The sequence below is a fragment of the Ambystoma mexicanum genome, chromosome 6q (genome assembly GCF_040938575.1).
Source record: "Ambystoma mexicanum isolate Mex_15411 chromosome 6q, UKY_AmexF1_1, whole genome shotgun sequence".
NCBI lineage: Eukaryota > Metazoa > Chordata > Amphibia > Caudata > Ambystomatidae > Ambystoma > Ambystoma mexicanum.
The window spans coordinates 88,315,010-88,339,182 of record NC_090937.1 but is presented as its reverse complement, the minus strand read 5'-3'; the positions used below and the strand labels follow the sequence as shown (position 1 = coordinate 88,339,182).

At 44.1% G+C, this 24,173-nt stretch overlaps 1 protein-coding gene across 1 annotated transcript in view; it reads left to right on the top strand.

Moving 5' to 3' along the window:
• Positions 1 to 767: 767 nt before the first annotated feature.
• The window catches only part of LOC138515797 (alcohol dehydrogenase 1-like), a 197,117-nt gene continuing 173,711 nt past the window's right edge, over positions 768 to 24,173 (top strand). Inside the window, exon 1 of the mRNA XM_069630523.1 lies at positions 768 to 955. Coding sequence (XP_069486624.1) covers positions 938 to 955 — 18 coding nt within the window. The 5' untranslated portion in view covers positions 768 to 937. The remainder of the gene's footprint in view (positions 956 to 24,173) is intronic.

Here is a 24,173-nt window from a genome sequence, read left to right as displayed (position 1 = left end):
AGGAAATTTCTTTACAACACAGTCAAACATTTCAGTTGCCAAGGTGGGTGAAGGGAGGGGATTTTATTTTTGAGGGTGAGAGCTCAGCTCCATTGACACCTATAGACGGGCAAGGGGAGTGGTGGTTTACTGAACCTTTTCTAAGGCAGGTGGGTTGTTAATTGACAGGTGCGCACGGTATATACATGTACGTCACCTTAACGTTCATACTTCCCATGTCTACTTTCTTTAATGCGAAACCTGTACCTTAGGACATGTTCCATGGCATTGTAAATGTATCTTACACCTCGAGAAATCTCTGAGAGTCAGCCCTGTTTATATGTTTCAGAGAGGAAGGGCAGAAAACATAACCTTTTTAAAAATAAAACATAGTAGGTAAGAACTTGAACATGCAGAGGCCAGAGAATTCAAGTTGCTGCATGTCTTGATGAAAGAGGCTCATGCAATAGTTCTGTATTTATCTGTGAAAAAAAACAGAAAGAACTGCATGTGCCTCATCGTGAAGGGAACTTGTTGATACGGCTGCATAACTGATAACAAATGAAAGCGATAAGTCTATGGGCCTAATTCACAGAATATTTAGCATGGAGCAAAGTGACTTTGCACTGCAAAAACACTCTTTGCACCTGGCCTAATTCACAGAGCGGAGCATGACTTTGCACTGCCAAAAGTACTCTTTGCACCACGCTACATGGGCCTAATTAACTAAAAGAACACTTGATCCGTGCTCGTCTGGGACTGGCGTGATTGTGTCATGTACCTGGAGGAAGTTTTACAGGGGGCGTTGCACCAGCAGGTTGGGCTTGATGTGATTGGTCGAGCACTGGGCAGGGCAGGAGTTCAGCAGAGACAGCACACTCTAAAGCAAGGCACGAGGCTGCAGGACTGGCTCACTGACTGCAGCGACTCTTCACACTGAGGCAGTCAGACCCCCAAAATGGCAACACGCGGGAAGGTAAGGCGAGTGCTCAACTCGCACAGAAACCTATTTTCCGTTTGAAGGTAGCACTTTTAAAAATGGCATTTGTGTTTAAAGACAAGTACGAAATAGTTCTAGTAGATGGAATCCTTTCATGAAGGAACACATTCTACTTAAAAATGTGAATAAGTAAGGACAAAATGCATCGGGATGGATGCTAATCTGCAATAAAGACGACCTCAAAAGCTTTTTGTGGTCTGGTCAGATATGAAAACATGCCAACATTTTATGGACGTTTGCGCAGCTTGGCGAATACAAGGAGGGACTCTCCAGATAAGACCAGAGTAGGTTGTGGAGACCAAATAACTTTATATTTAATGCAATTACTTGTATTGGTTTAATGTGGGAGGGGAGTGCTCCACCCAGAAGTCGTGCATGCGAGGGCATATCAAAATATGGAGCAATGCCACCGCTGGGGGGTTTATTTAGGGTCACGCCAGTTGGTTATTATTTGATTGGGGTGTGATGGAGAGGGGACATAAAATGGGACAGCACTGACTATGAGACTGCATCTTCTTTGCATAGAGCTATCGCTTGTGTACAACTAAACAGTCCACGAGTCTCAGTGGCGGTGTTGCAGCAAGGGAAGCCTGGGAGAGGCTGTCTAGTGCTGCTGTTGAGGGACTTTTTAAATAGCTCAATCAAACAGAGATGGTTCTTGGGGGATCTTATGAACATTCATAAGCTTTAAAAAATAAGGTATACTGTTTTAACCATGAACGTGACCAGATCAATGACTTTTGCCTTTGAACATGAATGGTAGATGTTTGCTGTGTTGGTAAAAAGAAAACATGGAACATCTCTCCATGTTCTGGGGGCGGGGTATGAATGAATGATAAATTTGGTGGGGGACGAGCAAGGTGGATCGGGGGAAGGAAAGGGCATGGGAATGGAGTGTTTGAGAAAAAGGATGAATATATACATCAGGAAAAATCAAGAGATTCACAAAGAACACGCAGATAGCAAAATATGGAGAATAAAAAAAGAGAAAATAAGTTCCCCTGAGCAAATAATGTATCCGATTCATTTACCGTTATTTTATAATCCACCGCTGCTCTGATATTTATAAAGTTAGCTTTGACAGGTTGAGAAAGGCAAGAGTTTCCGTTAATGATGTAACGCAGTTGCTTGCAGTTAAACGGTATTTTTATTTGCTTTTATTTCAAGAAACATGTCAACTCAGCTGTTTGGCCTTGGACTTGTAGCCTGGCAACCTTCAGCAAGATTCAACTTTGTGTTTATAGGTCTGGCTGCAGGCCTGCATGAGCGGAGTGTCGTTAACCCCTTAACTGCTGCTAGTGTCGCACATCTGCTTCCTGCTCTGCAGCAGCAACTGCATCCCAGCATCCGGCGCTTAAGAATGTAGCGTGCTTTAAACGCGCAGTGGGCCAGCCACTAACTTTTAATTCAATATCAACGAGCAAACTCAGCCACCGCTTCTCCAGAAGCTAATTACTGTACATCATTTATTTTTGCTCAAACAATAGAGCTTCAAGGTGTGAGGCTCTGCATAATAAACCACTTTTCCATAAATATTATGACATGATAGGTTATTTATAACGCGCTTAATACCCAGAGGTTTCTAAGCGCCGACCCGGGGCTCGATCTTGTGCTGCTGCGTGTCGTCTTGTTTCCAAGGCGAACACGTTACCCCTCAGCTATCCTCCCGAGACATGTGTTATGTAGTAGGGAAATACTTTTATGATTAATTTATTTTCACAAGGTCTCCTTCATTCAGGGAAAATGATTGTTGAATCGCTATTTCACGTATTTGTACAATGACCGCAACTTTATTAGCTGAGGGAAAAATATTTTAGTAAATTGGTCTCACATTTTGATAGGATCGATTCTGCAACCTTTTGAGCGGGCGATGTGCTGGGGTATTTTTGAAGCTAATCAAATTTCATTGATCCTAGCAACTTTACAATTTGACACATTTGTTTTAAAACATAAATTAAATATTATTGCATAGACTTTTGTAATGTGATGTGTACATGTGTTTTTTGTAAGGTTTACTTTCAACTTTTCATAATGACATGCATTCTTAGATTTAGTAATAAGGGTTTTAAGAGCAGTTTCAGAAAAAGTGTACCGAAAAATTCTGAAGCTTTCAAAGGTCGACCTGGCTTCCTAGCAGGATTAACATGGTTGTCAGGGAGAGAATGTGGGATAGGGTACAGCTCAAACGGCCTCATTACGAGCTAGACGGTAAGTGGTAAACTTGGTGGTAACTGAGTTTGTGTCATTTTTACCACTATGACAAATTATGAGTTTGTGTTTTGATTTACCTCTAGCAAAACCCTGGACGTAAATCTTCCCACTCAACGCCGAAAAATCAGCAGAATTACTGCTGTGATAATTCCGCAAAAAAAGCCCCATTTGGTCCAATGAACCCAACATAAATGGGAAATCACACCGTCACCACCACTTGTAATCAGATGGAAATTCCACCTGTCCAAGTGGTGGTAACGGTAATTCCTCAAGGCTATTTTTGGGAGGATTTACCTCAGATTTCTCTGCCTAACTCAAAATGAGGTCCAACACGATCACAACTTGCTGCCTCCAAAGAACAGACACTGGACCCCATTACAAAGTTTGCAGTGTGGGAAAAAAGTGGTTGCCAAACTACTCTTTTGGTGGAATTATCACTTGCGGAATTACCTAAATGGTAATTTCGCCGATATTTGGAGAAAAATTGGAGGATTAACTTTACAGGTTAATCCTCCACTTTTCCTCAAAAAATCAGCGGAATTTCCATTCGGTAATTCTGCCCAGGGTAATTACACCAAAATCCCCAATGGAGTGCTTTTGTCCAGAAAATGGGGATTTATACCACCTAACACCACTTTTAATCCCATGTACACTCACAGTGGCGGTAATGATAATTCCATTTGGTGATATTCTGGCAGATTTACTCCCAGAATACTGTCAAACTCATAATGGCACCCAGTGTCTGTACTCGCATTCTTGATGCATCTATGTCGCAGACTCTGGCCCACAGGTTCTGTCCTTATAATTTGGTCTGTTCCGCAATACCTTAAAGATGGAACCTCAGGGCCAAACTAAAATCCCGAATCAAAGATACTTTCACTTTCCCTTCACACAGTTTGCTCTTTTAGGCTCTCTGGTGCAGGTCCTGTCATTAAGAGAACCCTGGGGTCCAAGCAGGTATGGGGTGAATGTTCAAAGCATTATAAATCCCAGCGCTAATAAAGGAAATTTGTGACTATGAATATGCCTATACAAACTGCAACACAGTGATATCACATTGTTTGGTAGCACTACATGCCTCGATAAGCCCATGAAGAGGGGGGTCCCTGTACCCATCAATGTCCTAGACACTGCACCCCACAGTATCTTCAGAAGCGCCTTGCACTTGGAAAACCTCTTTGCTTTGAATAGAGCATTTACAACGTGCATCTCCTTTTAGTATAGGACTGACTAGACGGAGTGGCAGAAATGTTTCCCTCTGAGATTCTGGGAGGGACCAAGTGTAGTGAGGGAATTTGAACCAACAAATGAGTGTTGAGAGGGTTAGTGGTTATTCCCAGCACACTTTTTTAATGGAGAACTGGGTAACAAACCAAACAATATAATATCGATTCTGTAGAGTAAACCGTGTCATACATGACATAATACAGAAGATGCCAGGTCACAGACAGCACACATGAGTATTTTCCAACACATTTTCATGAGGCTTGTGAACATAATGTTGCCACTTTACATCACATTTTCATGATGCCTGTGCAAACAATATGAGCCAACATAGCCACAATAAAACACATTTTCATGACCCCTTTTCCCACAGTGTATGCTGGCATTGCCAATGTAAAGTACACTTCCTAATACCTGTGACCACCATATATACCTGCACTGCCAATGAAATGCACACCTTCATGCTGCCTGTGTCCACTTATATAGGCCAGTCTTGCCATTGGAAAGCATTCTGATACAGAGTCCAATATTTGCCTGCATACTCTAAAAGAGCATAGGTTCATGCTCTCTGCACCTTAATCTATGCTGTCATGACACCTTAAGAACCAGTTTTCATTCTGGCGGTGCCCACTTTAAGTAGGCATGTTAATGTAAGAACACATTGTAGGGCTGGCTGTGCCCAGTTTTGCTAGTGCAAATAATGTTCATGTTGGTGGGACACAATATATGCAATCATGTCACTGTACATAGAAACTTTAATTCTGTCAGTGCCCAATATATGCCAGCAGTGCCCATTAAGCACGTTTTATGCAGCTAGTGCCAAATGTAAACCAGCATTGTCTTGTAGCACACTGCTTTGCAACAGGTTGCCAATGTATACAAGGATTTCTACTACAGAACACATTGTGATGGATGGTGCATGTGCCTGCTCTCTCTCTCATGCACACACAGACACCAAAATAGGCATGCACTTGCTTGGACATATAGACCTATGAACACACTCAGACACATACTATGGACAGTGAATTCACACAAATTGACAACCCGCACAGTTTTATTTACATTAATCTTCACTGCCCGGTCTCCATCTGGGATTGTGCTCCAAACGAGGACCTGGTATTCATCTGACCTTGCAAGAAGTAGGATTATTCTCAGTCATGCACAGTGCTCCTGAAGTGACAGAGAAGTGATGAATTGTGCCAAATGGGAGGATCTGCACCCAAATGCCCATTATGCATTGTCCTGCAATCTGTAGGCATTAGTGAGTGGTGAATAGCTCACTTGAGTGCCACTCTGCAACACTCTTATCTTTCTCACCCCCTCCTCCTCTCCTCTGATCTCTTCCCATCTCCTCTCCACTTCCTTGCTTCTCTGCCACACTCTCCCCCAATGTCTCTTCTCCACCAGCCCTCCATTACACCCCCTCCTCTCTTTTCTGCACTTTCAACGCGGTCACTGCCCCACACTCCAAATCCTAACACCCACAATGCTCTGCACCGTACACTTGTATGTTTAGGTGGGACCACGGTCGGGATTGTGAGTGTGACTTCTGTGTTAGCCTCATGTGTTTGTTTTCCGACCTGGTCATTGGTTAAGCATTGAACAAACTACAACCTCTCCAACTGGAGGGATTTGTGGGGTGGGCCGCCTTTCAGAACTGTTTGTTGAAATAATGCAGCAGTCCAACATTTGGAATGTAATCCTGCCCTTCCTCGTTTATCACATAATATCCTCTTACAAACATTTTCATTGATAAAGGTAATGTATAAAAAAAAAGGTGTTGCCCTATACGACAACACATATTTTCTGAAGCAAAAGGCATGTCTTTGAGCTAATTTGCATACCCTCAATTCATTGCTCGGTGGCTCTAAACTGGAGGCGAACTTCCAGTGATGGCTACTGGGTGATACTGTGGCACGTGTGACTTGTTCGTTGAAATAACCTATTCTCTCACATTTCAGGTCAAAGGATTTGTTTCATGTATTTTTAAATCCACCATAATATTGATGGTTTTGGCCAAACATATCCCAAACTCAGAGCACAGGTAGAACGATAGAGTATGCCATACTGTTTATCCCTGATGAGGGAGAAACACATATCTTTTAAAAATATATGTTATTGTTTATAGTGTGTACCTAGGCCAAGAGCAGCTGAGTACTTTAAGAGGGTGCCAGCATTGGGATGTGGTTTTTTTGTTGTTATTTTTGTTTTTTACTGTTGGTGGTGGGAGGTAGGTATTGTTGAAAGAGCCATGTTTCAGTGTTTTGTGGGTTTCTATGTTGTTTCATCATAGTTAAATAATCCAAGGTACTTCACTTTGAGAACTAACGTTATAGGCTTTTTTTGATTTTATTTTAATTTATTTTAATGGGGGGGGTTCCCCCATACCCTTCCTTTCACCCTTCTATCCCAGCCCTGCTCCATATAAAACCCCAGATCACCCTACCCTTTAATTCATACATATATATGTAAATCACCACAAAGTAATTGTTTTGAAAGTGAAATAGAACTAAGTATTTCCCTTCGATGGAACAATTATACCCCTTTGGTGGAAATGGAGGATCGTCAGGACATTTCAAGTCTCTGTTGGGACTGAATTCTATGTGGTTGGGGTGTAGCAGGGAGAAGGACTTCTTGCGAGTCTTCTCTTTATGGGATAATTGAGACTCTAAACCTACGACAGATTTGCTCTAAGGTGCAAGAGCCTCCAGAGGTGCGGATTGCCAAGTATATTGCTGTTCCTTTCGAGACTGCTTTGTAGTGATGCATGCAGTTTTAAATATAATCCTGGCAAAGAGGATGAACCAATAACACTTGCAGTGTTGGGGAGGCATGGTGAAATTTGCAGGCACTTGTAATGAGGCAGGATGTGGTGTGGTGGGCTACCTTGAGGCGCGGGCGCACGGCTGGGGGCCCACTTAAGAGGGTGTTTCCTGTGTCGATGGTTGAGTTCATGAGGGCTTGGAACACTGTGCAGAAGTCATGCCGGAGGATGAAGAATTTATGGTTTTCTGTATCGCTGTGAGCTGTGTTGAGTTGATAAAGCTATGTATAAAATAGCAGTGCACTATAATACAAAGACAATTTTCTTGACCAAACATACTTATGAGCTAATTTGCATAAGCACAATGAATTGTACAGTTGCTCTGATCCAGATGTGAACTTCCAAAATGGCTAATGGGTAGTGCTGTGTCATGCCTTGTTAGCTGACATGGCCTATTCTGCTCTGAGAGATGTAAGTGACAGAAAATCTCTAAGGGTTGCTGGAGTTGCCTTTAAACTAGGAAAGGGATGGTGTGAGCAACCTGGAGTTTCCCCATATGTCTCCTCCAAGTCCTGCATCATGAAAAGGGTGCCATTCCACGACCCCCAAGTCACCCCACTTCCATCTCTTAGCCTCTAGCCAGTGACAATGTCACATAACTCCCAAGTTCTGTAAAGCTCCCTCTGGGGCCTGAAACCTAAGGGGAAATTCTGAAGGGACATCTTTGACCCCTGGTTGGGTACAACATAGGAAATTCTGTGAAATATCATTCACAAAGCCCCAGGCCAGACTTATATATCCTGTCCATCCCGTTCCAACCAGTCATTCTGGTTTAGCCCATGAATCTTGTAAGTTTGGGTTGTGATTTACCCCTTTTTCTGGGCTTGGTTGATCAATCACTGGAAAGAAGGCAAGTCTTGCTCCAGAAAGTTCTCCTCCAGTAGACTGGGCGTTAACACAGGTCCATTCAAATCGTTTCTCCCCCCTGCCCCCACTGCAGAGCCTTATCTGGCAACTGGCGGAAGCAGCCATGGAGGAAACGTCCAACTATTAGCACTTGAAACACTGTGTGTAGGCCCGTTATAAATACCATATCATATCACATGCACATCCATGGTGCGGCTTACCTTTCTGGCAGGACCTAACTTTCTTGCCTTTGGCGATAGTCGGCGTCCTCCTCTTCCTCGGGGGGTGGGGGAGGGAGGGAGTCATTTTCTCCATCTTTCCTGATGGCATGGCGGGGGCGCATGGCTCCTTTTGAAGTGGTTGGTAATTAGCCGCTATCCCTCTCCGCTCCCTGCTGCCGTTGTCCCTCTCGGAAGGAGACACAGTTGGTTCAGAGCGGAATGCCGAGTGAAGGTACCCACAGGTCAAGGCAGGGAGCAGGTCACACTAGTAATGCCTTTTTTAGTCTAGCTGTTATTACAAACTGATACAACACTGGAAGTGCAATGGTTACAATGGTTGAGCATGATGTGTGATGTGTGAGTGAGTGAGGTGGCCTTTTCCCATCCTTTATCGCTTATCCACGTATGTGCTTTCATTCCATTATTGGGCTGTTTTGTCATTTTTGCATCTATCATTTTCACCTTTGATGAAGAGTATGCCTACTACAAGGTCCCATCAGTTGAAGTTGTATGCAAGCCCAAATGCCTACATGAGCGCTAGAGGTGATTAACGCAGAATGACCCTTGAGGAAGCCAAATCGTCCATCCAGCCCAAGATCACTGACTTACCAATATGGTGGGGTCGCCTGCAAGATCCTGTAGAAACTTAACAGCCACTATCGGAGCATATTCCTTCATCCAACTCTTATTAACCAAGAGCAAGTCAGCACTCACAAGGAGATGACAACGATTGAGAGAACTGAGAGTGGGAGACATTGAGGATGTTGGAAAGGTCATAGAGTAGATAAGCCCAAGAGGTAATAGTTGGGTACGAGTGACAGGCGGCTCCTGTGCCCAGAACAGTCTGCAGGGGCAATAATAGCCCAGGAGCAGATCTTGATTGTGTTCCTCAAACCTAGGTCTATCACTCTATCTAGGAAAGCCAAGATGAAGCCTGAAAACTATGGTGAAATTGTTGGTAGTTTTGTGGGACTCAAGGACCAAAAGGGAGTCATAGCACTAGGAGTTGCAGTAGGAACAGTGGGAGGTTGCCACACCAACCACAGAGAAAACCATAACACAGCCCCCAATGAGGGTCGCTAGAGGAGCTCCATCACAGACCCCGCTGTGCTACATCCCTTCAACCCAGCAGAAGACCGTCTCCGACCTGAAAGATTCCTCTGACTGGCAATCTATAAGAGAGTGTATTATAATAAAACCGCAACCAGGCTGCACATTGAAAGGACTTTCAGTAATGGCTCGAGACAGTCAATCATGGAGAGCCCAAGGTTTCCCAGAGAACATTAGACAGGTACTGCCAAACGATCTTAAATACCTCAACATTATTCACGGGCAAAAATGTGGTCAGAGGAGAAATTGGTGACAAATGGCAGGGCGTGGACGTCTAGAAGGCTTTGTCTCCAGCCTCACTATAACATGAAATGGAGGAATAGCTTGAGGTGAATTTACTCCATATACATTCAAGTGAAGAACGAACCCGAGTCACAGCAGGACTGTTACTGCTACTCAGAATGGTTCTGGGTAGCATAGAACCCCCTTTGAAGTTGCTGAAACAATACTTACACAGTTTGAGTTTCACCAAGATCAAACTGCTCCTCCAACCGCAAGTACAGAAACAGTGATTTCCACATTTCTTTCTTCAACTTTTCCCACTATAGCCATATTCTACCTCGATGCTGAACTCAACATGGACTGCCACATCAATGCACTAGTTTCCTCGCAGAATACATGGCCAAGCCAATTTCCCTGAGTAGGAAATGTATCTCCCCGCCAAACTGCCTCACCATCGCCCAAGCTATTATTGGTAGTTAACTCGATTACTGCAATGTTCTATTCTCCGGCACCTCCTCCAAGAACCTTGTTAAACTCCAGCTCCTACAACATAAAGCCCCAAGAGCTGCTCTTGGCCTCAAACACTCGGACTACAAGAAGGGAGGTGCATTGGCTCCCTAGAAAAGCACATATTGGGCCTCATTACGACCCTGGCGGAGTGGGATTACGCCAGCGGTAATCGTGGCGGACCCGTCCGCCTTACTACGAGTTCCCGTAGCGCCATGGAGCCTTTTTCCGCCTGGTTTTTCCGGGTGGAGTAATCCATGGCGCTACGGGACCTTGATGTTAATTACGCCACCGTAATTTACGGTGGCGTAATTAACGCCTTCCCCACTCCCATTATACCCTATGGGGCAAAAATGGGAATGGGGAAGGGTAAAATGGGGATTGGGGATTTACCGCCCCGCCAAGGTCGGAATGGGGCGGTAAATCCGCCAACCCCCATGGCGGTATCGGCAGCTTTCCGCCATGCTCCATGGTGCATATTGCACCGTGATCTCCGCCAGGGTCGTAATGAGGGCCATTGACTTCAAAACTCTCAATATCACTCACCGATCTCTACACCAAAATGCCACTGCCTACTTCATTCCTCGCCTTGCCACGAACCAAGTAACCCACTGCCTCCAACCTTCATCCAGCTGCACCCTGCTCACCCCCAGATTCAAGCACAGATGAGCGGGGGGCTCAAGCTTCTGCGTCAAGGCTCCCACCCTTCGGAACACTCTCCCCGACAACATGAGAATTGAGGCATCATTCCAGGTCTTCAAAAAATGTTTTAAAACGTGGTTCTTCAACAAATATGCATAGCCTGTTCTTAGACGTGATTGCTGTATCTTCGATACCCCTGATTGTACCTGTCTCTGTCATTGGTTAGCAGTAGAGATCACTTATGGACAACTGGCTAGTAGAGGTGAGGGAGCCAGAAAATTCATGGGTAGTCAAATTAGAGCGGATCTCTGGGCCATGGCCAGGCTCATTGAGCCAATTGCAAGCCTAGCTGGCAAAATATGCATAACTTGTAGTCTGCCTTCTCCGCTCAAGCACACAATCCATACCAGTCATTCTGCCTTCTCAACCCTTCAAACATCAACAACCCAGTGCCTTGGATCTACCTCCCTGCCCTCTGCAACACAAACCTATACCTGATGTCCTGCCTCCCTTCCCACACATGCAACATTTATTTATTATTTATTATTATTATTTTTATATAGCGCCTTCTTCCAAGGCGCTTTACAGTTAACAACAAGAAACACATCAAACATGGAACAGTAGAAGCAAAACAGTATACATGAATCAAGTCTTAAAATCGGCATTTAGAACAATTTGCAAGAAGAGAGGGGAGGGGAGGTAAGGAGAAAAGAAAAGGAGAGAAAAAATGAGTGAAGTGAGCGATAAAAGAGAGGAGATCATAAGAGAGACGGGAAAGATAAAGATAAGGAGGACAGGGAGAGGTAATAAAGGGAGGGAGGGAATGGAAAGAAGGGAAGGTATCAGGGAGGGGAGTGAAGAAGAAGTTCTTTCAATGAGGAGCGGAAGGAGGAATAGGTGGGGGAAGAGCGGATAGAGAGCGGTAGAGAATTCCAGTGTAAGGGGGCAAGGAGCTGAAAGGAGCAGAAACGAGAAGAGGCACATGGTGGTGGAGGGCAGAAAGTAAGAAGAGATTAGCAGAACGAAGGGAGCGAGAGGGGGTGTAGAATGAGAGGAGAGAAGAGAGGTAAGGAGGGGTGAGATTATGAAGAGATTTAAAGACAAGACAAAGGATGTGAAACTTAAGTTGGAAGTGGAAACAAAGCCATCCTAGGTAAGAAAGTGAGTTGGAGATAGAGTTGGGGAGAGAGTAGACAGAGAGTACAGATGGCAGAGTTATGAAGAGATTTGAAGGGGGCCAAATGGGAAGTGGGAAGACCGAAGAAAAGAGAAGAACAATAGAAAAGGCGAGAAAGGATGAGGGAGGAAATTAAAGCATGGAAGGTGAGAGAGGGACAGACTTTACGGATGTTAAAGAGATGATAACGACATGCCCGAGAAGTGAGGGAGATATGATGAGAGAAGAAGAGGGAAGAGTCAATGTAAATACCTAGATTACGAGCATGGTTGGAAATTGGAAGATTAGAAGGGGGAAAATGGATGGAAGGAGGGGGAGATGGGGAGGGTAGGGAGTTAGAAGGAAAGAACATGACTTCAGTTTTGTCAATGTTAAGAGAGAGATAATGAGATGACATCCAGTCTTTAATAGCAGTAAGACAGGAAAAGAGGTTGAGATGTAAGTCAGAGGTGAAGGAGGAAAAGGAGAGGAACAGGTGGGTGTCATCGGCGTAGCAATGGTGGGAAATACCGAAGGAGGAGATGTTAGGGGCAAGGAGTGAGGTGTAAAGAGAGAATAAGAAGGGTCCAAGGACAGAGCCTTGGGGGATGCCGTATTTGAGAGGGAAGTTAGTAGAGGTTCGTCCTCCCCAAGAGACAATGAAAGAGCGGTGGGTGAGGTAAGAGGAGAGACAGTTAAGAACATAGCCTTTGAATCCAAGGGAGGAAAGAGTGTTGAAGAGTATGGGGTGATCAACAGTGTCGAAGGCAGAAGAGAGGTCCAAGAGGATGAGGACTGAGGAATGCTTAGAATAGCGAGCGGTAAAGAGGGAATTAAGGACATAGGTAAGAGCGGACTCAGTGGAGTGTTTGGGGCGAAAGCCAGATTGAGAGGCGGGAAGGAGGGAGTGGGTAGTGACAAAAGTTGAGAGTTGAGAATAAGCTAAGCGTTCGAGTACTTTAGAGAGAAAAGGTAGAAGTGAGATTGGACGAAAGTTGGAGGCTTCGAAAATACGGCATGGTGATTTGTTCAGGATCACAACTTGCATCTCAATCTGCACTTTAGACAATGGTCTATATATGTTCTCATCTACTGGATATAAATGTGTGTTGATGTAAAGTTCTAAGGTGCTAAAATAATACTCTGTTTCATGAAGCTGTCAAATCACAAAATAAAACAACCTGGCAACTATATAAAACTTTATGTTAAGCAATAAGCGTGGATCTAGCTTTATTTTCACCATCCTGAATGGAATTGGACATGCTTAGACATACACCAAAAAACAGTTTGAAAAGGCCACATTCTTGTAGCTATTTTTCCCCCAATCGTGTAGCTGGTTATTGTGCACAGCTTCTAGTTGGTTTACAACCTTGGGGAGCTGTCATCAGTCTTTCAGCAGGCACATGTGGGTGCCACGTCAGAACCCACATGTCCTGGATGTTGGGAGATTAAGGACAAAAACTAAAGGGCTGGTGAAAAACCTCATGTCTAGGCAAACATTGCTCTTGCCAAGACCAGTGTGACCTGCCACCACCTCAGCCACAAAGTGGGTAGTATGTGGAAACCATATGGCCACTGCCGATAGTCCAGGGGGAGAGTAAAAGTAATTGTCCTGGCAGAATCTTTATACAGTAAAGTAAATGTCCAAAGCGAAATTTCTTACCCACCAAACAGTTTAGTACAGCATCTATTTCACTGACTCGTGAGGGAAAGAACAACACACGGGTTAAGGGATTCTTCAGCCTCTGCTGTACACATACATTATCAATGTTGGTATTATCTCTGGAGCAAACACTGTACTTTAATTCACTATATATAAGTATGGTGCAGCTTTTGGTGTAGTTTTAACATGATACTTCTACGTGTTCCCAATTGTGTTAGCCAAAGGCATTGATAGCCATTTAAGTAGATAGATGTTCCCAATATTGGTGAAGTGCGGAAGGCAAGTTTTCTGGTTGGAATTTTGCAGGTTTAACACCACACATCCTCCCATTGCCTCTTTAGTTACGCACCAATATGCGATCCCTGGCGTGAGATAAACAAAGTACTGTGTACAAGTTCATGATTGCATGCAGTTTGTTTAACTGTCACTGGGTGGCAGTTTTTAATTCACTCTGTGAACATGACAGAGGATGAGGTGATTTGTGGCTTGGCTCCAGTTGGGCTCTCCTTTCACAATGGCAGTCGAGCTGAGCTAGCATCAGGCATTTGGCTCTAACTAGGCTTGAGCCGTCTCAGGCTCGTGCACTTGCACGATCTGAACGTACCATGCCTTGAAGATCGTATATCTATCTTCCCTGTCTCCCCTCCTTCCATGGTGGTGCCTCAATACACTTGGAAAAACTGCATAATCATCTCCAGACCTATTTGCTGTTATCTACACTGTTCATTGTACTATATGCACTTACTCTGCCTGTGCAGACTTGTATCGTTAAGAAATTCAAGGGCTCTGAATGACTGTTGTTTTCTCCCCATGTTTCCTCCCTCCTTGAGTGCTTTGTAACACTTGCCTTGTGTATAGGTGCTTTACAAATAAACATTACCATACAATACCATACCCACCTCTCTCTTTGCTCCTGCCAGACTCCTTCCTCCCCACCAGCTCCTTCTTCCCTCGTTCTTGGTTGTTACACTGCGCGTGCAACTTCAGTGCTGCGTCTGTATGAACAGACCTGCCTTTGTACGGTATTACTCAGTGACTGTAGCAACAGCTGGCAGAGATTTAATATCAGAAGAACCCTTAGAAACCAAATTTGAATGCACAGTTTCCAGTTGGAAGTTTACTGCTTTCCCTGGAATCCTGGAATGCAGAAGGAATAAAGCACAACATTCCTGCATCTCTCTGGATAAAATGGAGACATGGTAGTTATGGTTGCATTCAGGCTGTCATCTGAAAGCCACAACACACACACAGTGCTGTTCCTTAATGTCTCCAGTTAAATTAAAATGAAAGACAGCACCTGGCTCCCTATTTGATAAAGGGGCAAATTGTTGCTATCTGTCTGCCATCGAGCAGGCAATCTCATCTGTCACATGCTGAGCAGTGTTGGGGCCAGGACAGTGATTCTCAAATGGGTAGTTCATTGGAGCAGATCAGGGTGATAGACCAGGAAAGGAGATGGGACAATAACTGGAGCTTGGCAGGGCCCTGAAGGGGTTCGTTTGATGAACATGGAGTACTTCTCAACAGTTCAGTGAAGCACACAAAGGGCCTCATCAGAATTTGGGTCGGATTCCCAACTGTAGATCCGCCGGGATACTGCCCAATGCAAATTGCGTTACTGCAACTCGGTCCGGCGTTGCAGGGGACGGGGGTGGTATGTCCCATTCCCATTGGGTCTATTGGACCCAATAGGGCATTTTGGGTGCTACTAGGTAAACCTCCAACTTTCCGCCCAAACTCTGGATCGAGCGGAGCCGTAATGCAGCGGTAACACTATTGATGCTGCATTTTTACTGCTACGCCCAACCCCCGATGAGGCCTAAAGTCACTAAAGCTGGTGAGATGGGACAAAACTATTTAGGGCAGCTGGGGATGGCTATCAGGGCGAGGTAACACAGTGACCATGTGAAAGCAAGCATTCTTAGACCAGTGTGTTGGTACAATGAAATGGTGTGGGACAGGACTGAGTCAAATGGTGGGTTCACAGAACAGTGGGGCCAATGGCTCCCTGCTTTCTGGCATTTACTTGGCTTTTTGTCACTGTTGTACACTCGAAAGAAATATCCTGAATTCCCCTATCCATTAAAGCAACGTTGGATGGGTTGAAGAATAAAACCAGTTTAAGACCCATGCCCGCAAGATTGGTGAATGCCAGTTGGCAGCTGAACGGAATTCTCCTCCTGTCTGTGCCTGCATGGACTTTGAAATATGTCTTTATGGATGTATAGCTGCAGGCAATAAAATGGATTACAGCCCAGTGCTTGCAGCATATGCTATACTTGTCTGTGAGTATGTTTTAGTAGGGAGGCAGCCATGCCCTGTTTGATTCAGATGCCAGGTGTTTTAGCTCTAAATAAGTCACTGGGTCCTAAGTGATCCTCACTGATTGTAAAAGAGAATACACATGTCTTTACTTATGCCAAACCTTTATTTGTTTTTTTTTACTGTTGTAATATGTGTACATGGTTATAGTAATATGACTGGCTCCTCGTGGAGGGAGACAGTAAACTGATCTCGTAAGGATGTGTTCTAGTCGTTAAGACAGAAGGGGCCTCATTACTACCCTGGCGGTACGGGGTAAACGGCGCCGTAAAAGGTGCCAGCGCCGTTTACCCCGTACCGCCTCATTACGAGGTCCCCTCGCGGGACCCAGGAAGCAACGCCTGGTCAAACCAGGCATGCTTACCAGGTCCCGCGAGGGGAAGAGGGAGCAAACAACGGGCCAACTCGTAATGGCCCGTTGTTTGCTCCATCTCCCATTCCCATTCCCATTCCAGCCCTTTTGGGGCTGAAATGGGAATGGGGAAGGACCGGGTCCTGGTCCTTGGAGGGAGGAATTACCGGGCCTTCAAACTCGGAATGGCCCAGTAATTCCTCATTCTGAGGACCCGGACGCGATTTCGGCAGCAGCCATGCTGCCAATAGCGGCATGGCTACCGCCGAGGTCATAATGAGGCCCAAGATGTATTTATTGGGGCCTCACAACAGGTTTGCCGGTGCGGAAAGAACGTGCTGGTATTAACGATCAATGGCACGTTTCTGCACCCAAAAACTACAAGTTTGTCAGTGGGGTGCATGATTTACCTCCAGCTAAAAGCTGGAGGCAGGTCAGGCACCCAACCAGCAAAGAATTGACGGTATTACTGACACTAATATTAACCGATGCTGGTAAAACCGGCAATCCCCCCCATTGGAGTCCTATGGTACTCGATGGAATGGGGAATTCCCACCCTCTACACCACTTGTAATCTGCTGGTAATTCCGGCAGACCAAGTGGCGGGAACGGTATTACCACATGGTGGTATCCTGCCGAATTTACCGGCAGGATACCTCCAAATTTATAATGAGGCAAGGATAAAAGAAAGTCTCAGTAAAGGCTCTGCAGCGTTGCCTTTACCTGCAGCACACAATACAATATTATATCTAACATTTTACAACTTGTTGCAGAATGCAATGTTTATGGTACTGTGCAGGTGCTGGTTGCTAGATTGCTAGATAATGAAATGCTGACAAGTGTTTCAACCAGGTGGATGCTTTGTGCATAAGCTTTCCTCAGGACTGGAGACAATGAAAATAGTGTCAAGACGTACAGATGAGTTGTCCAGCAGTCCAGGAACAATGCACTCCCTTCTGCAGGAAAAGGGAAGTTGTATCATACGCTTATTACCATTTCAAAACAGTAGTAGATAATAATGTTGGTCGTATTCTTTGCCTCCTAACATTGTTTATTTGCTTTCTCAATTTCACACAAATGTGTACAAGTCTCTCTTTCTGTTACTTCCATATGGGACAGGCTGGGAATCAGATGGAAGGACTTTTTGGTATAATCCATTTAGCATGTGCCTGAAGGCCATCTCAAGAGGTAATTTGTTACTTAAAAGTTGAAAGGCCCGATCTCTCACAATCTCTCACGTGTTTGCGTAGGGTTTAACATTGATCTTGATAAGGGTTAGAAGTAAGGATTCGTGGTCAGGCATTTTGGCACAGTTCTGTAAGAAAAATAGGCACAATTTACAAGTTGCATCTTGGCTGGTGAGGGACTGGTATTAGCACTTTCAAAGGAAGGCATGTACCACCTTGTTTGGCATTACTTGTTTGTACTCAATTGGAGACAGCAAGTGCACTGGTGTAATGTGATCAATCAAATTAGAAGGTTATTTTGTCTATCTCTATAGATGGATTAGACGGATACAGGTTGTTTGACCTAAAAAAAAAAATGTACCTACTGCCCTTTTGACCTAATTTCTTTGGCCTCATTTTTTGACCTTGTGTAGGCGGAGACCCCTTGCAGCCCCCCTAATGTGGGGGAGACCCCTGCATCCCCCCAGACTTCCCCCCACCTCAACCTAGTCCCTTACCCCACCCAAGAACAATATTTTTGTTAAAGTGTACCATTTGATCTACCGAATTAGGTCAACAAGATGCGGTCAAATGGGAGTAGGTCAAGTTGGCATTAGGTCAACTATGCCAATGCCGGATTAGACATCTCTGTGACTAAACTGTGGCAGTGATTTTGCATATATTATTAGTGCTGTTAGTTACCGAAAAGTGGTGCTTAACTCCTCCTTTAATGTTGGTTTCTAGCCTGGCCAACATGGGCACTTTGCTCCTGTTCTGATTTGTGTTTCTATGTGCAGAAGAAATGTATGCTGTGCCAAGAGTGCTGAAGTTTGGGTGAAACCTATTTGTCAGTGATGATCAGGGTCAAAGAGGGGTATAAAATTGTCTCAGGCACAAATTAAAAATGTGCCCCAAGTTGCAAATGGTAATTCATTCCTTTTGTGACTGACTGTTTGAGTAGTACCCAAGTGGAAGATTTTTGATACAACGTGATGCAAAGTGTGCATTTTAAAGAAACCTATTCAATAACAATGGTCACAACTACAAGCTGCATGATGAAGTAACTTATCAAACGGGCCCACATGGGCCAAAAAAGTGGCCGACTTTGACCCAAAAAACTGGCCCACACTAGCATTTTGCATTTTGGGTTCGGGCATTGCCCTAAAGGCCAGTCTGAGCCAGGTGTTGATATGATCTGAACAAGATGACTGTGGAGGCCCATACAAGTGCACACATGTAGCTGTGTAAGTGATTTCAATCCGGTACTCCAACTAAGTCAATGCCTAGTGTGGGATGCCCAATGGAAACCCTTATTTATATATTTTTATGTCAAAGTTCTTTTAATTCTGGATGATGTACCCTTATATAACACCCCTCCCTTTGAATTCCCCCGCTCTCACTGAACCAAGAAATAGTTTTGTTTTGCAAATTAAAAGATTTATTTGAAGAATTGTACAATATATAGATTACACTTTTATGAATATGAATAATATCTGAATATTGCACTTATGAATATGAACAATGATCAGCAATGGGTAATATTACGATATCAACAATCTCTTTAATCAGTTAGGAGTAGGAATAGGAAAAATAATATATCAGAGAATACTTTGTATGGTTCAAGAAAATGCAATGATAGGAAAGAATGCAACACAGAATAAGACTTGATATGATTTCAGTCAAAAGACAATATAATCCCTCTTTCCCCCTGTTATTATTACTCACTCCCCCAGTATCCAATATGAAGAGATGGAATGAGGGCACACAGGTATCAGAAATAACAACCCACAATTGCAGTTTCAAACCCACTTCTCCCCAGCAAGCTTAGAGAGAACAGGACAGGAATGCTTTTAAAAACAGGTCAAAATGCTTTTGAATGTGATTTGCAATAAATTGGAAAATGCTAAAATGATTTTAATTCGCTAAAGGCGATTCAGCACTAGTGAGAATTACTTTGGATTGGTACAGGTCAACACTAGCAATGATTATAGAATGATTAGCAGATAGAAAACGAAATTCAGAAGTTGAAATCAAGAAATAGCTCTTTTTACATGTGGTGAAATTGAGCCAAATGCGAAATCACAGCAACTTTTCTGCGTGCGGGAAACGCGATTACGGCAAAACTATAATTGGACTGTTTTGGGTTTGTTGGAAAGCTGAAGATGTTAGCTGTTTCTAGGACGTGCGGTTCAAAAGTTACAGAGGTTTTTGTGAAGGTAGATTTTTCAGAAACAGAGTCAAGACTTTAAAAATGACAGATGCGCTTTAAAGATTTAGGAACCAATATGGACTTATACCAAGGGACTATGAAAGTACAAGATACCCAACGGGACAACCACCAGAACAGGGCGCCTTCCACTATGATTGTTGTGCGCCAGGACACTTGACTTTCTTCTGAAAATATCATCGCACAGATGATTATCGCTACAATTATCACAGACTATATAATGAGAAGAATTCAGGATGGAGACAAGATTCTATAATGCAGTTCTGGACAGGTTGAAATGGATTGAATAGGATTACTTTAAACTAAGATATGACTATGGACAGTTGTAGACTAAATACTCACTCCTATGGCTTTAGAATGGAATGGGCCCGTCAAAGATCTGGTCAAAGGTTTGGACTTCATTCACCACCGGACAGGTTTCAGGGCACCTGGACTCTGCTCTCAGCAAGGCACTCTGGTCTGCGCAGCCTCTTGGACTGGATCTGACGGGTTCTGGGTTACAGCTCTGCTCTATGGGTCTGGATCTTGGTTCTAGCACACTATTCTTAGCTAGAATAGCAAAACAGCTCAGCCAGGCTGTTGGATTCTGTGGTGCCCCTTGGAAGTTTAGGGGTTAGAATCAGGTTGCTTAAGATTTTGAAGGCCAGCTGAGAAGAGTTCAGCTTTTGGGTTGGGCCTTTCTGCTTCAAAGTTCTAGAGTCTGGTTTCTGGATCTATGCCTGGAGCCTGGATCTTCCTGCAGGGTGCTTCACCAAGAAATCAGTTGATGAGTGGAAAGTGTGTGTTGTCTGTCCTCATCAGTCCCTATTAATCCATTTCCAAAGTGGGTGGGGAGGCTGATTATCTATGCCCAACCCTCTAAGGATCAGGTCAGAGAATTTCCCCTCTCCTGATTTGAGACAGGAGCAGTGTGTCATATGTGTCAGAGTGACACCGTGTTTATCGCCCAAAGGAAGTCCCTCCCCTTTGCTTTTACTTAGGAAATCTATTTTACCCACAAAACATATTTCTAAGATGCACAACTTGTTGATATTACATATACACATCACAGATTAATTAAGGCACATCTCTGTTCAAGTCCCATGTTCCTACAAGCTTTGGTTCAGAAATGACAACTTTGTTATGCTTTTGGTGGGTTTCTCAATGTTAGTTCTGCACCAATTTTTATACATGCATGCACATCCCATCCGGGCACAGCTCTGTAATTTTTCATGTTCCTAACATAAACACAATGGCTACAATATGAATCATTTCTGAGGTTCAGTCTCAGAACATCGCACAGATTCCAGCTTAGTCTTAAACTGTAAGTATATTTTTCATTTTAACAATCTCTAAGTTTCATATTTTTGTCAGTTCAGTACACTTTGCTATAAGCATTTTTCTAAAACATACATTTACTCCAACTTCAATCCACATTTTCAGCCTGGCCCGCTCCCAGAGCTGGGCTGAGTCAGAGGGTCACATGGCTTGCCTTCCTGCCAGAGCGGTTGTTTGTCAGTTACATCCGAATTAGCATTTTCTATTCAGCCCAAAGAACCCATTGTTTCTTTCTCCGGGCAGCAGAGGAAATCTCCTCCCCTCCTGATTAACATGCCAATGTGATATCCTCCTTTTGGTGGGAATGAACAAGGTGTGAGTTTCTCAGGGGAAGAAGGCCTCTTGGAAGTTTTAACTGAATCAGGTTACCTTCTGGTCAATTGGAACATAGTTCCTTGTGAAAAAAATACATTTATAAATTTAAAATAAGCAAACATATCTTTACTTCCAATCTTTTTCAACATGAAAATCAATGTGTGGCACTCTTATATGGCATTTTGACGGAATTCTCTTCTTTGGCATATTTAACTTCTGAAACACCAGTTCTCCTGTCAGAATTAGAGATCGCCAGCACCTGTTGGAGGCGAGTAACGGTACTGCACCCATTTTTGACAGCTTTCTTTCCATCAAGTATCTTTAGAAGAGAATTTTGTTCTGATAACATATGATTCTTGCTGACATTGTATTTATGTGGATTCTTGCAGTAGAATAATGTGGAACACCCAACAAGGAGGCTGGATCTTTTAGGTGGTTTGTGGCCATGATTTTTGCACATTTTTGACAGTCAAGAAAACGGATTTCCAAACAACACTGTGTTTCTTTTTGGCAATCAGCATTGCTTTTTCAAGAGATTTCAGGCTACTTTGTGGGTAGCCCAATGGTGGGTTTTGGCAGTGGTCTCCTGTGTTACCACTGACATAGGCAAAAGTGGATGGCGGCCTATTTTTCTGAATTTTACTGCGCTCTTTCTGGTGATATTTAGCGAGCATCATGCTTTCCGGCAGCCTTTTCTGATGCTTATGCTGCCAGCAATGCACAGTAATGTTGAAGGGCCTGGGCTAGTGGGTTGAGACATCCCACAAGCCCCCCTCTTGTGATTGGGCTTGATCGTCCATCAATGGCAACTCGCAAGACTGGGATGTCAGCCTCATCTCTTCTGATTCCGCAAATGGCAAAGTTCATCATCTTTTCCTCCATCAAGGGTGGATCAATCGGTTCTCCTCGGCAGTCCTGATGGGAGTATTGAGCGATACCCCGGGCCCCTCGGATCTTTGCTCCCGGTCCCCGGGTAGTCCACCTTGGTTTCTCCATGGATTATCTCTCCTAGGATGACAAAGCAAATCCACATTTGTAGACATTTCCCCACCACTATTAATGTAGTGGGGCAGACATATGCATTTTGAGAAATCAGGAGACATTTGCATTATTGTATTTTATAGACTATATGTGGACTATTTTATAGTTGGAGTTTTATGTATCTGGAGTGGCCCCCTCTGGGGTTCCAGAAGACTCCTCCAGTTGCTGCAGAGTGTGCCTAGGATGGCAACACTTTAGTTGATTAATATGTACCCACTTATCTTCCCCTTCTGCCAAACTGCCTTTGGGGATGCAGATCTTGTAGGCGACTGGTGAGATTTTGTCTACAGTTTCAAAAGGTCACCTCCAAATAGGCAAAAATGTGCGTTGTTTGGCCTGGTTCCTTTGGATATTGTATAAGTAGACCCAGTCTCCTACATTGTATTCTTTTCTGGTAGTCTTTAAGTCATAGTGTCTGCTGATATTTCTAGATTTCGCTGAGCATAGGCAAAAGCATGTTGAAGGTGTTTTCTTAGGTTTTCAACATACTCATGAGTTGTGGAGGCATTGATCAATGTCTGCTCTTGGGTCAGGTAGAGCAGATGCTGGGGAAGCACCATCCTGCGTCCAGTCATCAGCTCAAACGGTGACATCTTAGTTGCAGATGAAGGGGTAGATCTGATGGCCATTAGGACAAGAGGTAATCGAATATCCCAACTTGGCCCAGAATCTGCCACAAACTTTTTTAATATGCTCACAATTGTTCTGTTGTATCTCTCGACTGCACCAGTAGAGGCTAGCCGGTAAGCAATATGTAGCTTCCTTTTAACCCCAAGTATCTCCCACATCTTTGTCTTCACTTCGCTAGTGAAATGGCTACCTCTGTCTGACTCAATCCTTTGGGGTAGTCTAAAACGCGAAAAGATGTGGTTGATCATCATGGCAGCTGCTGTTTCTGCCTTGCAGTTTGGGGCCGGGAGACATTCCACCCATTTAGTAAACAAGCATGTCACGGTCAACATGTACTTGTTCCCGCTAGAGGAGTGAATCATGGGCCCAATGAACTCTACTTGCAAATCTGACCATGGCAGTGTCATCCCCCTCTTTTGGAGAGGCGCACGGTGTGTGAGGGATGTTGGCTGAAATTGTGCACACACAAGACACCCCTTCAAGTATTGGTCGAGGTCCTGCCCCATGTGTGGCCAGTATGCAATCTCTCTTAAGATTTCAAGTGTTGTATGAAACCCCCTATGACCAGCTGTGGCTGCTTCATGGGCGTGACTTAACATCAGGCTTCGGAATGAGGTAGGAACCACCCACTGATCATGGCCAGCTAGGGATTTCCTTACCAACAAACCGTCTTTGATTCGGAACATTTTTGGACATTTCATCAACACTCCGAGGTCTTCTTTCCCTATGTAATCGGTATCCGTCAGGGGAAAGTTCTCAGGGTCCTCAATGTGTTGATAAAACTTACCAATTATTGGATCCCCCTTCTGAGCCGTAATCAAATCAGCATTTGGGGTCTCCTTGCTCCATTGTGCAGTTTAGAGGTCATTGTGAGCATTTGTCTGGGACCTAGTGATAGCAGTGCCCTGGATTTCCCCAACAGGGACTCGATCTCAATTAGATCGACCTTGGATGGCCCCGGTTTTGGCCAGCTGATCAGCTAGGTCATTTCCAGTTTTGTCTGGTGCCTCTACTTTGGAATGACCCTTGATCTTTTTCCAGTAGATGGTCATCCCATTCGAGGTGACCAGATCATCAATATTTTGAATTAACCTCCCATGTGTAAAGGGTTTGTTATTAGCACATAACATACCTCTGGTTTTCCAGTTAACCAGGTGCTCCACGAACCCGTTCCGTACATAATCCGAATCTGTGATTA